Source organism: Halichoerus grypus, chromosome 12 (genome assembly GCF_964656455.1).
Source record: "Halichoerus grypus chromosome 12, mHalGry1.hap1.1, whole genome shotgun sequence".
Taxonomy (NCBI): Eukaryota; Metazoa; Chordata; class Mammalia; order Carnivora; family Phocidae; genus Halichoerus; species Halichoerus grypus.
Window position 1 is genome coordinate 66,102,933 of NC_135723.1, and position 15,362 is coordinate 66,118,294.

At 38.7% G+C, this 15,362-nt stretch overlaps 1 protein-coding gene across 2 annotated transcripts in view; it reads right to left on the bottom strand.

Moving 5' to 3' along the window:
* MATCAP2 (microtubule associated tyrosine carboxypeptidase 2) overlaps nt 1-14,459 on the bottom strand; it is a 43,498-nt gene extending 29,039 nt beyond the window's left edge. The window contains exons 1-2 of one of the 2 annotated variants that reach the window (XM_036101063.2): nt 14,139-14,459; nt 4,581-4,876 (exon numbers count right to left, since the gene is read on the bottom strand). In XM_036101063.2, coding sequence (XP_035956956.1) covers nt 4,581-4,876; nt 14,139-14,163 — 321 coding nt within the window. In that variant the 5' untranslated portion in view covers nt 14,164-14,459. Of the gene's footprint in view, nt 1-4,580; nt 5,276-14,138 lie in introns of both variants that reach the window. The other variant, XM_036101062.2, reaches the window with a different exon arrangement.
* Between the last annotated feature and the right edge of the window lie 903 nt (nt 14,460-15,362).

The following is a 15,362-nucleotide window of genomic DNA, read 5'->3' on the forward strand; positions in this document are numbered from 1 at the left end:
AGGGTTTGGAAAAGCCAGGTGAAAACCACGCTGTGTGAAACAGTGGTATGCTGGGGCCATATCATACTGGCTTGTGAGAACTGACTGAATTTTTATTAATTTGCAAGCCAGTTGATATTACATTGCTTGAAACAGGCCATGGTGGAAGCATTCATATTTATATCATGGACACTGAGAGCTAGTTTGCCAACATGCCATTGTGTGGAAAACAGTAGTACTTAGAAGAGACTCCTGGTTCTGCAATTTACTATATGTAACCTCAGGAAAAGTTACTTCACTTCTCCAGATCAATTTTTTCAACTGCTCTAAGTATTGCATCTCATGTGAGGAACTAAAGATGAAAGTACTAAGCAAACAGAGTGACAAGCAAGTATTAAGTACCCTATCAATGCTAGTTGTAATCTGTCACACACTGATGGTTCACGTGACTTTGTCCTTAAATTTCAAAGCAATTTTAATGGAATAACAGAGGAGTAAGGATCCTTAAAAAAAAAAAAAAAAAAAAAAAAAGGCAGTGTCAGCAATTTCATAATAATACAAGTATATGGAGAACAAATATGCTTTTTTTGTTCACTCTTCCCCATCTACCCTCAATGCAAAATTTCTAACTTAGCATACACTTAATTTACCTGACATTCTGTACAAATATCATACAACTAAAAAGTATTAGAGAAGTATTATGATGCCAAAGAACCCCATGCTTATGGTAAATATTAACCCTATTGTATAAATGTAGGGCCCAGGTTCAATTTGTTGACAGTCCCCCCTGGAACTGTGTAACACAATGGCTATAGAAACCAGACCTTAGAACCGATCAGGAATCTCAAACTGACAGCGAATACAACAGCCCAAACACATATTTTGAGTACTGAATTTTTTCTTCTTCTTTTCTAAAATCTCAATGTAAATAAATGCCTTTAAGAGATCAACTTAAGCCCACCACCCCCCGTTTCTTACATCCAGTAAAGTCTGAAGGAAACCAGAAGCAAGCTTCCAAGAGTCCTCTCTGAATGAAGTCAAAAAGGATGCAATTAATTTCTCCAGCAACTGAGTTCTAAGAATGTGTAAAGAGTGGTCTACCAAGGAAACTTGTTACAGATCAGTACCCAAGGTTTTTCCTGGGGGCTGGTACATAAGTACCCCTACGCCTAGCATGTTCCAAAATTCCAGACTCCCAAAAGGAAAAGAGGTGTTAATATAAATAAACACTGTTTGCACAGTTTAGGCACAGCAAGCTACTCTTATCATTTAGGGAAAGTTTTATTTCAGTGTAGGAAACTGTTTACCAGTTAAGTTCCCAGACACCAGGCCAAGGTTAATCTTGCAAGCAGACTTCCTAAAGTCAGCAGTCTTGGGCTTGCTCTGTCAGCTCATTTTGCACACCCACCTTTAACTTTTCTTCCCTATCAGCCAGAGGGTAGCCTTGTCCCAAGGTCTTTACCCAACACCCCAAAGCCTTCCTTCTCTCACACAAAAGCTCCCCATTTACCAACTGCTAATTATCTCCACTGCTCCAGTTTTATTAACACATAAGAAAATAATTCAACTTTTATCTTACCTAGCCAAACAAAAGTTAACTTATTTTCCCAATGTTATTAAATACCACTCTACCAATCAGAACTTCTAGATAGCATGAGCTAGCCTGGATCTACACTAAGATATGATTTCAGCCGGAGGCAGAAAACAAATCACTTAAGCTGTCCATTGGCTTTATCATGTAAATATATAATTTCCATTTGACTGCTGGAAATACTGAAAATAGTTCAAGGACTCTTATTACCACCCTGAAGACTCTTCTCATCTCTCACTATCAATCTTATTCAACAAAGTACAGAATGCAAAGCCAAATGGATTTGGCATCTAGGTTTCCCAGGGGTAGTCAGCCCTCAGGAAGTAGGACAGAAAGTGCACTGGCTGTCAGTTTTACTGCACAAGGGTGCCACTAAGGATCCACTTCTGACCCACTGGGGAGGATGCACCTGACCCTTAAAAGCTTTCAGCATTCTCTCATCCCAGATCCCTTCAGCCCCCAGGAAGCACTGGACTCTTTCCTGCAAAGGTCCAGAGCCACAGAAATCAGATATTCTCAGTTTCTGTCAAGCTTAAACACACTCAAGGGTTGGGGAGCTGAGGGCCACCATGGCTGTCAGCAAGGGGCTAGCGGGAAGTTATATTCGAACATTCTATTCAAGTCCTGGAGTTATATTCAAGTCCTATAGCCCATGCTAGATCCCATGAACCACCTCCAGGACCTGACTCTCTCCTGGGGAACCTAATGCCTAGACCACAAAATCCTGAATCCTGGAACTCCTTGACATTGATGGGACCATCAACTGGGAATGACCAGAGCTTGACCATAGCTTTGGTTCTACTCTGATAGACTTATCTGTACATGGAAAATTTTGCATTGTTCTGCCAATCTGTGAATTTTGGAGGATCATGCTCACTCTCCAACAACAGTGTAGACTGCCTGCCACAGAAGGATTCAGATATTGACACTAGGAAGATGATCTCCTAGAGAATGACAAGGCCTTCAGGGTGGAGGCCAGAGACCAATGGGCAACTTAGCTATCCTGGCCTCTTTGTGCAGCATGTTTCTGAATCATGCTAGCTCTGAAGCTGTGCTTTTGCTTCACAGCTGGGGAGGGGAAGGATGTATGACATCATGTCATAATTCACTCAGATACTGAATAGGAATTTAAGCATATTTTATAGAGGGCTTGTTCTAATGAATCCCTTTTATTTGATTAAAGTGGTTTAAATAGTCTACTAGGCATTGTTGGGAGCATTCTCCCAAATGGTGGCATTTGAAGCACAGCCAGCTAGGACTGCTGGTGCTACATTATATACTCAAGCACCCTAACTATACATTTATCTCCTCAAACTGGAATTGAGTTAAAATAGATTGTAAAGTCACAGGTCAAGCAGTGTCAATTCTCAGTCTGTGGAGCTGCTGATGCTTCCTAATTGTCTTCCAGGGAAATGAGAGAACATTTACTTTGATCCAATGGTGGGAAATGTCCTTCCCAACTGGCAGGGGTAAGGACAGGATACCAAATTAAAAAATATTGGTAAGTAAATCTCAGCCATCTCTTTTAGCACTAATGGGTGGAAAAGCAAATAGCATTTTTATAATTATCATAAATTTTAAATGAGTGAAAGCCCTATTCAATCAATTGCAATTAAAAAAAAAAAAATCAGAAAATGACTGCCAAAATAGGAATAAAAACAATAGCTGACCTTTTTATTACTGTTTAGCACAATCTCACCACATTTAAATAAAAAGTGAATACCCATTAAAAATCCAGAGAAGCAGATGAAAAGGTTTCTTCTAACAAAGGAAAATAAATAGGAAGACCAAAATTATTGTAATCCTAAAATAAGCTTTACATAATGGCTTCAAAAGACTGGTCAGATTTTATGTCATTTATAACAACAAAAAATCTGCTGGCCACAAGTCCAAGGAACTGTATTGTGGAAAAATGCTAAAATAGGGCACACACCACAGGCAAATGGAACCATGCAGTTTTACCTAGCCCACAAACAGATTTTCAATCACTTCCAAAGCCAAGTTGAACTTCATGTATTATAAAAATGTGTAGAAAGTTAACTGAACAAAATGTAGTCTACCTATATGATCTCAACACTACACCCTTCAGCCAATTTCCCCTCAATAATTTAAATGGATTTCAAAGTTTATTAAGCCTTGTAATACACAAAACTATGTGCTAAGTGTCTAAATTGAGCAATTCGGAAAGTGTTGTTCATAGCATTTACATCATGATTTGCTAACCTTGGAAATAATTTTTAAAACTCCATTATCTTCTTCTTTAAACGAGTGCTGAGGGGCGCCTGGGTGGCTCAGTCGTTAAGTGTCTGCCTTCAGCTCGGGTCATGGTCCCAGGGTTCTGGGATCGAGTCCCACATCGGGCTCCCTGCTCTGCGGGAAGCCTGCTTCTCCCTCTCCCACTCCCCCAGCTTGTGTTCCCTCTCTCGCTGTGTCTCTATCAAATAAATAAAATCTTTAAAAAAAATAAAAAAATAAAAAAATAAATGAGTGCTGAAATATTTATTTGATGATGATAAATAATTTCAGTAAAGCATTAAAAAGTTCATGGGCAAGTATCAAACCTAGCTCCCCAAAATGCCTATGGAGGCTAAGTAAGGTGGAAATGTAATACAACAGGGGAACCAAAGATTGTGTGATCCACCTAAGGCATACTCAAATAGAAAACACAAACACAGTGTGAGCTACGGAACACTCATCTGTGGGTTGGCTAATGGGCTACAAGTATGTAACTCCCAAATGAAAGTCTGGAACCAGAATCTGAAGCTTTTTCCAAATATAGATGCTTCTTATCACAAAGTCTAACAGATTCATCATAGATTCTGACTAGTGCAAAATACTTTACATACAGACTATGGCACTCATCTGGAGATTTCTTGTCACATATTTACGTGTCCTGGACAGGAGTTAACATATAAATAACCGAAATATTTTTTAAAGTCTTTTTCTAAGATTGCAAGTAATTGCTTTAGTTACATAAAAATGAAATGCCACTACTGAAGTAGTGTTTTACCTGTTTAAGGAATCGGTCAGATGCATTGCTGTGTTTGGCTAACACACTTGGCAGAGATGGGTTTGCATATTCAAACTGAGGATTGTAGGTATAATCAGATTTGAAGAATCTCAGTTTCTCTTTCTCCAGGTTGGTGGGCTTTATAGCAGTCAGTATACAAAATTTCTTCCCAGAAAAGTCATCTCCTTTTTCAAAACTTCTAGACAATTGAGGCTGCAGCTTTGGCTTTGGCAGAGCAGAGAAATGGCGTCGCTTTACCTTGTTTTTGGGTTTAGGTGGCAGTACTATGCTGTTCCCTGTAACAGAGATATCATGTGTAAACTTTATGGGACTCGACACTGAACTAGTGACAAAAACACCAGGCTGCCTTTCTAGGCAGTACCAAGTACCACTGCTCATCACAGGCACTGGGACTTTCATCTTGCGAAGATCTTTACTACGAGAAGAACTAGGAGATTTGCTGGGTTTTCTACATCTTTTGGAGTAGGTAGAAGAAGACTGTTTTTGTGAATAATGCTTTTTCTCCTCTTTGCTCTGTAGTAGGACATTGTAACTACTGGTTCCAGTTGTGAAAATGTCCTTTAGTATCCCAGAAGATAAATGTGAAATGCTTCTTTTGCTGTCAATGATCAATGACTCTTCTGCATTTAGAACAGACTTCTTCGCAAGTTCTTGCTCAGGCCAGTGAAGCTTTTCTGTGTTAATAAACAAAATCAAAACAAAAGAAATAACAAAGATACCAGATGAAGCAAATTGCTTATTATACAAAAAGTATTCTGAAGGTTCTGTAAACTTTATAATTTTGCAACAATCTTTAGAAAAGACATTTTAAATATTAAAAAATATGTTACTAAACTTTGGTCATGCTAGACAGTGTCACTTCTATACAAGCATATATATGCTAAATTATCTATAAAAATTATCAGCTTCAAACTATTTAGATGATCAAAGTTTAATATCAGTGTGAGGTAATACACATAAATAATCTGAATAGTCAACTCCACCAAAGAATATGATTTCACAGAAAAGATATAATTTTCAATAGTATCACCAATATCAAAGTAAAATCCAAGGCATTTTCAAAGCCAACACAATCTTGAAATTGGATGCTATAAATAAAGATAGCCATCAGTAAAAGGAGGACACTGCCTTATTTATCTCAAAAATCATTTTTTAAAATTAAATAGATGATATGTGTATGTTAAAGCATGTTTTAGTAATGTCACTCAATTGGTTGATTTTCTTAATTCTAGGCTACAGGTTAATATGAAAGAAAATTAAGATTTTTTTCTTGCCAAGTCTGAAAAAAATTATAATTACTATTACATAGACATTAGAATATCATATGGTAAATGAAGGAGAGGTCAGCTTTGCCTTTAGGTTTCACAAGTGCTTTAAAGAGGTACAAATCACTTGATATACTGATGCTCATGCTCTGCTTTAAAACTGTGTTGACTTGCATTCTTTCATTCAACATATGGAATACTACTAACTAGATACATGGCTACGAGAAACATCTTTATAAATCCATTGTTCCTGCCTTCAACCAGCTTCTAATCTGGCTCTGAAGGCAAGGCAGTCCTCTGATGATTTGAATAATAATACAAGGTAGTGTAAGTTTAAATGTGAAAACCAGAAAATACAGACAATAACCTAGAAATCAGAGCAGGAAGAAAGCAATGTGAAGAAAACAGATGAGATTGCGCCTAGACCTTTAAGAACTTTCAGATTTAATTCTAAACCAACAAAGTAAGTTTGTCTTAAATCCTACTTATCAAAACTAGATTCCAGGCCAACTCCTATCTACAAATCTGACCTCTGGCCAAGCCTGCTTATAAACCTTTCCTCCAAATTACATATGATTCTCTGCAAGTGATATCTAATTCTCTCAACCAGTTCACTTTTCCAAGTCTCAATGGACCCTAATGCCTCCAGCCCCCAACCTTTGACTCCTATTATGGAAGCATTTTCAATGCTAGCCAACTTGGACAGATAGATGCCTGCCTTGCCAAGAAACACAATTTATTTCAATTTTTTGAAAACTTTCTCCACATACATCTGTCATTCACTCATTTAAGATTAGACATTCAGGAATCCTTTCTATAATAACCAGTGGTTAATAATAATGATGATGATGATGATGATAATGACAGATACCATTTGTTGACACATTTATGTGAGTTTGGGATTTCACAGAAAACTACATGTTATATCACTTAACTCTCAGAAATGTTAAATAATTTGCTCAAGGTTATATGACAATAAAGTAATAAACTGCAAACGGATTTGAATGCAGGTATATGTGATTACAGAGTCCATGCCTGTTGTGTTATATACGGCCATTCATTCAATTATCAGCACATATTCAATATTAAGTCTGCTATATGCACAGCACTGCACCTTTTCTTCCCCTGTACAGAACACAGACCCTAATAAGACATGGTAATCTGAATAACTGATGTACTAAGATAGATACCAGAACTGTGTTTTATTCATTTCTTCCAACATCTAGCATGATCTGATAGACATTCAATAAATGTACACTGAATGAATGAATGAATGAATGGCAGGACCCTAAACATGTCACTCTCCAACCATTCTAGATAAACAGGTATCTGTAGTTCTGGAACCATTCTACAGTTCTAGGAGATAACTGCAGAAGTGAAAATATAACAGAGGAAAAACCCTGGGCCAGTGGTTCTCAACCAGAGGCAGTTGTGTCCCCCAGGGGACATATGGCAGTGTCTGGAGACATTCTGGTTGTCACAACGAGGGAGGGGTGCTACTGGCATCTTGTGGGTAGAGGCCCAGGATGATGCTAAATATCTGTCAATGCACAGGACAGACTTCTATGACAAAAATAACCATCCCAAAATAGTGCTATGATAAAGAAACCCTGCCCTAAACATAAGTTTTTAAAGCTTAGAAGTCATAGGGTTTAGGGTAAAGACCTGGTAAAGTACCAGATCAAAAATGAATAATAATCCAAATATGTAAGTACTTAAAAGTCCTTCCAGTTAACATTTTCTGGCCAACATGTTAAACTTGAATTCTGGTGTCTTAAAGATAACATAAAAGCATTAAGTCTGCAAGGGCTAAATGTCTACTACATGTACAAGTTCAGAGGTAGGAGCTAGACTGCGCAGGGTCAAGTTGAAGGTTGATTACACAAAGAAGGCATTCAATAAATGGAAAAAAAACAGCCAAAAATAAACAGAACAAATAAAACTTTCATTACGGGCTGGTAGGTCTCAGTTCTTCAGGGGTTTCAGACTTAAGTGTTGCCAAATGATAGTCCAAATTGGGCAGGCTGGGCAAACATAGGCTAAGGAACACCAGAACCCAGGCTATATAGCTCAATGCCCATGAACAATGTCAGTTTCCCTAAAAAGACACAACTTTACAAGACAAGAGGTGACTAGGAAGGGAAGACTGAAATGGACACTAAAAGGGAAAGAACAAGAAACCGGAGATAATAAGGGTATCGCAAACTTAGAAAAGTCAGGTGAGGAATAGGCACAGCCAGGAAGGTAAAGGGAGGTAATCAGGTTCTTTTCTCATTTGGTCTTCATAATAAAAATGGAGAAAGTTAAACCAAATTAAAATCAGTGAATAAAACTATTCTAAAGAATTCCTAAATTTTGATGGCTTATTACATGATATTTTGTTCATTTTTTAAAAAATGAATATTCAGTGTAAAAATGCTTTCTTTGGTTCCTAAGACTTAGTGGCTCTATGACCACAGAGCTGAACTCAAGAGTTCTTTTGTTTTGTCATAAAGCATCAGTGACCTCTAAATTCAGAGTTTTCTTTCATTTCAAGCAACCTATACACTTCAGGACACTTAACGAAAGTCCTAAACCATCTGCCAAATCCCTCAATGGGGAGTGGGGGTGGGAGAGAGGTGACACTGTGTGTAGGGCAAAACTCTTTCCCCCCAGGAGTCACAGAATTTCAGCTCACTTGCTAATTATCTACCTGAGAGGTTTAGCATCAGTCCTTTTTAAGCTCATCTGCTGATGAGTAAGGTTTGGGAGTGCCAATGGTGTATTTATTTAATAAAACACCAATCCTGCCAAATGCTGATCTCCCACGAAGTTCATAAAAGTGGGACAGGTGATTGAATAAATTAATTTCTCAGAGTCACACTGATCTTATTTCAGTTGCATTAAGATGTACTATTAGAGAACCTAAAGGTTGTTTTTGTAATTTTAACTATTGTCTACTTTAAGAAAAAATGACTTTTTAATGATGTAATGTATGGTGATTAACAATAAAAAATTTTAAAAAAGGAAAAAATGACTTTTAAACATGCATAAAAACATAATAAAAGGCCTATAAGAAGATTTCATTGAAGAACATCCTATTCTTTTTCCTGAAAAATCAAAACTTATTAAAAGCATATGCAGGCTTCTTTGGGGGAAGTGTACTCATTTTCTCTCAGAAAAATAATAAGGCAATCAATCCTACTTTCTTATATTAAAAGTCACTATGTATGGGCGCCTGGGTGGCTCAGTCGTTAAGCGTCTGCCTTTGGCTCAGGTCATGATCCTAGAGTCCTGGGATTGAGCCCCGCATCGAGCCCTGCATCGGGTTCCCTGCTCCGCGGGAGGCCTGCTTTTCCCTCTCCCACTCCCCCTGCTTGTGTTCCCTCTCTCGCTGTGTCTCTCTCTGTCAAATAAATAAATAAAAATAAAAAATAAAAAGTCACTACGTAATTTGACATTTTAGCCATCAGCAATCTACTTCACTATAACCTTAAACAAAAATAATTTGTTGATCAAAGAAATCATTCACCCCAACCTGATTACCTTATTGAAGGAAAAACCTGGAAATAATAGCACATTAAAATTGATACTCAGTATATTCACAAGTAGGTGAATATACTGAAATTACCAGCACAATGAAAGCTTAATTTGTATCTAGAACAGGAGAAAAGGATACCAGGATTCTTGGCTTCTATTCCCAGTTCTTTCAATGACCTCTCTGTAATATTAGCCTAATCATTAAACACATCAGTGCCTCATGTTCCTCATCTAAAGGAATGGGAAAGAGAGGAACTCACTAAACTTTGTTTTTCACAACTGTAAAGAGGTGAGGTTTCACAGTAATTATGGCTGAAAGGAAGATTAGATCACCAGAAACAAAGCCTGCTGGAAAATACCATTCAACCAATTTTGACCCACAAAATGGCAATTTCATACAGTTCACTATATTGATGAAACCTGAGAACCTGGCATAATTTATGTAACAAGACGATAGGTTACTTGATTACAAACAGAAGGCAAAACAAAACAATATGGCCCGAAACAAAATTAACATTTTATCAAGTACTTCTTCATCACTTAAAACTCAAATGATATAACATCAAAAGAGTACATACTGTATAATTTCATTTTTACGTAGTTCAAAAACAGGCAAAACTAATTTATGGTATTAGAAATCAGAATAGTGGTTACCACTGAGGGATGGGTTATAACCTAGGAAGAGGGATCAGGGCACTGGGTGCTAGAAATGTTCTATATCTTCATCTAGGCAGTGGTTACATATGCACAAATTCATTGGGCTACACATTTAAGACTTGTGAACTATACTGAATGTGAGTTATACCTTAACCTTTTAAATGGTATATGAAAAAATCAGTATCTTTGAAAACATATTTATTGCCCAATTTGTCTGCATTATAACAGATAACCTACTAATTTTAGTATCTCTAAATTCGACAGAACCCAATATAGTTTCCCAATCGTAAGTTAAAAAAAAGAGAGAGAGATGAAAAGGCACTGCTCATGTCACTCAGGAACTGAGAAAGTCAACTTTACTTCAGGATTCCCAAAAATGTCACACTCCCAGTTAGGAGCACTTCAGTGTTACTCAACAAGTAACAATGATTATAAGGTGACATTGTCATTTTTTGGTTAGAAACCGTTGTGTTATTATTTTACAGTTAGAAATATGCAGGGTATTCTATAATGCCACTCTAAACACCATCTGAAATAACAATGAACATGCCAGAAAACCACCTTCCCCATGGCTTTCCACTTACCATTCTCTCTCCAGACACAACACCTCTTCATACACTGTCCCCTATATTTGGAGAGCTCTTCCTCCCCTGTGTTAGATTAATTCTCACTCACCCTTCAGTTCAAATATCACTTGTCCAGGACAACTTCCCCAGAAGGTTCTTTGAAGCACCTGTCACAGTTGCAGTTTTACATTGGTTTGTATGATGGCCTACTCCAATACTGAAATTGTCTCTTTATGGCATACACCTGTTTGTTTTTGCTGGCTCACTGCCTTGCTTATGAAAGGATGGCCAGAGATGTAGCCAAGGGAAGATAATATTTGAGAGGAAGGAAAGGATACAGGATTTGAATGCCTGAAGGTTGAAAAAAAGAATCATACCAAAATGGCATAAAAAAAATGAAACAGTGATGCTGAAGACAAGTTTTAATGGCAGGTACCTACTGCTATAACACAAACAGGAGCTATGGGCCTAAGTGTATTCATCCCATATGGCCAAACAGTGGCCTTAAGATGACTTTTGTCTCCAGTTATTTTTAAACATTCACTTTTGTTACAAAGGAGCTTCATTTCCAGATGACTCGTTAATCATTTCTTTTCATTAATCACTTATAGCCCATACAAAATATGGGCAGTAGGAAATCAAAAATTAACATAATCAATACGGCTTCTGAAGCTTTTTGTTACTCATTGAATGAGCCAGAGGTCTGTCTATCTTGAAAATTTTATAATCAAGTAAAGTACGATTTTTCCAGGCAAAACTTATTGACAGCTTGCTTGTGATAAAAACTTAAAAAAGAACAACCTGAGTAAACTATCAGATAATATACCACTGATGTTAAATGAGATCTTCATGTTGAACTTTGTGGCTTAAATCAACATATAGTCATTGTTAATAGTGTTCTGCCTTTCCTAGTGGTTGAAAACATGGGCTTTGGAATGGAACTTCCCCAATCTGAATCTTGGCTATTTATTAGTAGCTGTGACCGTGACCAAGTTAACTTCTTTGTGCTGCAGTTTCCTTATCTGTAAATGGGGTAATACTACTACATATTTCATAGTATTGGTGTGAAGATTGAAAATGTTAATGTATATGAAGTGCTAAGAACAGTGCCAGCCTGTGGTAAGCAGCCTGTGTTAACTACCAGTATTGTTAAATTCAATATTATATTCAGCTCCTACAGAAATACTCCATGGGATAATATAAATGGGAAAGTAGTTAGAATCATTACATTTGGACTTCCAAGGTAAATTTAACAGTAATTGCATCTACATTCTAGAATCAACATTTTAGTGGCTTTAGTATAATAAACTATGTTTCAAAAGATATGAGAAGGCAAACAAAAACTTTTCTGATTTGATTCCATTTCAAACAGTATACATAGCATAGACATCTTATTTTACTTCCCCCGTCAGCAGTTCTACCAGGACATTATATTTAGATTATATTAAATTATGATTAATAAGTCAAAAGAAAGATATTATACAGAAAGAGATTTCAGAAGTATTTAATTGCTTCACTCCTGACATTAGAAACCACCAGAAGAACACGGGCTTCTTAGGTATCAATGAGTAGTGAGAGGATAGCAAGGGAAAAGGGGGGCATGTTTTCAGCTATACTCTCTTCATAAGTTTCTAGCTGTCCAAAATGGGTTTTCTAGTATGTTAGTGAAACTGCTTGTCATAGGGTTCTGAAACTACCATTTTAACTAGTCAAGTACTATATAAAAGAAATAAACTATTTTGAAAAATCACCTGATAAATTATTTTTAAAAGGGCTGTAAATTTGATGCTCTAGCTGCCTCAAATGGCTGTTTTAATTCTTACTGAACTATAGAAACTCACTGCGAAATTATCTATCTCAGGGTATGCAACACGCAGAGTTGGATTGATTTTTGCTGCTAAATTACAGAAATGGAGTTGAGACAAGAGGAAAGAGTCTACTGTTTCATAAAGCACCTCTCTTTAACTTCCACCTCCACCTACTGAAAAGGAGATCTACTTTCTGTTGCTGACTGGTTGGTCAGAATACCCACTTTCTAATACTACTATCATAATCGTATTCTCTCTCTACAATGATTGTTTTGTTTTGGGGAAATTATTTTAATTGATATTATTCTAAATCGTTGTCTAAAAACCTTCACTTTGACGGAATCAAACTATATTTTTCCCCAAGGCAGTGGTTTTTAGATGGGGAGGGGAGTTATTTTGCCCTCTAGGGAACACTTGACAATGTCTGGTGACATTTTGGTCGTCACAACTGTGTGTGTATGTGGGGGGGGTGCTAATGGCATCTAGTGAGTAGAGGCCAGGAGTACTGTTAAACATTCTACAATGCATAGGACAGCCCTCCACAGCAAAGAATTATCCATTAATTCAATGTTAATAGTGCAAAGCTGAGAGACCCTGCTCCAAAACAAAAAGAAGGTATGGTATTTTTGAGTAACTTTTTCAAATTTTTCATTGTAATTTAAGATGAAAAAATAGTGTCCACATCAAATTACATTTTAAAAAACTAATGTTAATTTAAGTTGCTTCTTAGATCTTGTGCTTCCTGTCAACATAAATAATAAGATAAAGTACAGTATCAGCTCCCTATTTTAAAAAACCGAACATGAAGTAAAACACCATAAAATTAAGACCACAAGTATTTTCATTGGAAAGGAATTCAGTTTAGAATTTAAAAACCGATAGGAAAAAAAATGGTCTGTTTGGTACTGCAATGCCTGATAGTAAAAAATTCCAGCCTTATTTTGACACTAGCTTCAGGATTAGGCATTTCCCTTTACTCTGTTGTTCTTCATCATGATACTGGACTACCACGGACCCTGTCTTGCAGAAATGTTATACAGAATTGAATGCCAGGATAATGGCCAAGAAAAGCCTTCTAATATGTAATATAATATTTAAATGGTTAACATCCATACTTTTTTTTTAAATAAAAGGCAAGTAAACTTTCTGACCTGGGGTCTGAACACCTATTTCTTCAGGTTGGTATAATACATACTATAGAGTGACCTACTAATAATACAAACTGAAAACGTTCTCACTGACTTAAGAATTAAAGCATAGAGAGAAATAAACACTGTGTAAACACTCATATACAGGAATGTGTTCTTTTGCTTAGCTCTGATTTTTCTGAACATTCTAGAAAATTAGACGCCAGTACCGTATAGCACCTAATACGTTTTGAAATGAAATGTTTAGACAGCACATTTGTAGGGCCAGTAATGTGTATATCATAATTTACTTCCATAGATTCCATGGCACGTGCTTACTGATAATAAGCGACAAAAGGAAAAGGGACCGTTTTTTCTGTCTTCCCTCCGCGCATTTTCTCTGAGCACCGCCAGCGCGCCGCGCACTGTTCCCGGCGCCAGGTTGAGCGCCCGCGCCCCGCGCGGAACCCACATCCTACCGTTACCTCGGCCTCTGGGCGGTTGGGGCCCCGAGTCGCCCCACACCCGCCGCCAGCGGCCGGGAGGACGCTGGCCGCCCCTGCCAACCCAGGGGCCAGCCTTTCCCGGCACTCACCCGTCACGCGAATGGACTCCAGCATCGTCCCGCCGAGGCCGCGGGCGGCTGGCTGGCTCCACGGGCGCGGGGGGCGAGGGCCAGCGGGAACCGACCGGACCGCCTCTAGCCCAGAAGGCCCGGGCCTCAGAGGCGGGTCGCGGCGGGAGGCTGTTCTCCGTGACCTGGGGCAGGATAAAGCGGGTAAGGACAGACGAAGAACGTTCGGACACGGCTGTAAGAAGCGTTCCCTCCAGCCCGCAGGTGCCGGAAGGTACACACACCGACTCTACAGTAGGCAGCTGCGCTTAGAACCAGCCGCCGTGACGTTGCCGCTCCCCCGTTGCTAGGAAACGCTCCTCGCCGTCCTCGTGCGCTGCGCTTCACAGAGCCTGCGCGCCGCTTGGGGCGCTAGCGCGCCGGCGGCTACACTCGAAAGGACGTGAGAGAAGGGAGGGAAACTACAACTCCCGGCGTGCACAGCGTAGGCCCGTGTCTCCGGGGTCTGTGTGGGCTGGGTCCAGGGAGAGGCTTGGGTCTCCAGCCACTGGTATACACGCATCTTGTCTGATAATTCCTATAGACGTTTGTGCCTTGTTCAAGACGGCTGAACACTGCGGGAACTTCACAAGAGAGAGGCGGTGTGACATGACCGCTCCAGCTGTGAATCGCAAAGCCAATCTTCTCCGCCCTTTAGTTAAGTTAAAAGGTTAGGAAAAGCTAAAACAACTTCAGGTTGAAAGGTGTTAATGAGCATCTTTATTATTTGAGGAAGCTCAAATACATTTATCAGTTGAGTATTCCAGCTTAATATCTTTAATAAAATACAAATTTTATTTTTTTTTAATATTTTATTTATTTATTTGGGAGAGAGAGAGAGCACAGAGGGAGAATGAGAGGGAGAAGCAGGCTCCCTGCTGAGCAGGGAGCCCCACGCAGGCTTGATCCCAGCAGTCTGGGATCCTGACCTGAGCGGAAGGCAAGCGCTTAACCGACTGAGCCACGCAGGCGCCCCTAAAATACACATTTTAATTTATGACTGTGCAATTGATACCGCTGGATGTTGTCTTCAGTTTGTTATTCCGTGGAAAATGTAGAGACATTCAACATTTTTTGAGAGCCTGATGTGTGCAAGGTTCTGAGACAGGCCTGGAGGAAATAAGGTAAGAACTAAGTCTCCCCAAGCTTACAGTTTAGGATGAGCTCATAAGATAGTGTTGTCACTGTCAAATTTCTGAGCCACAT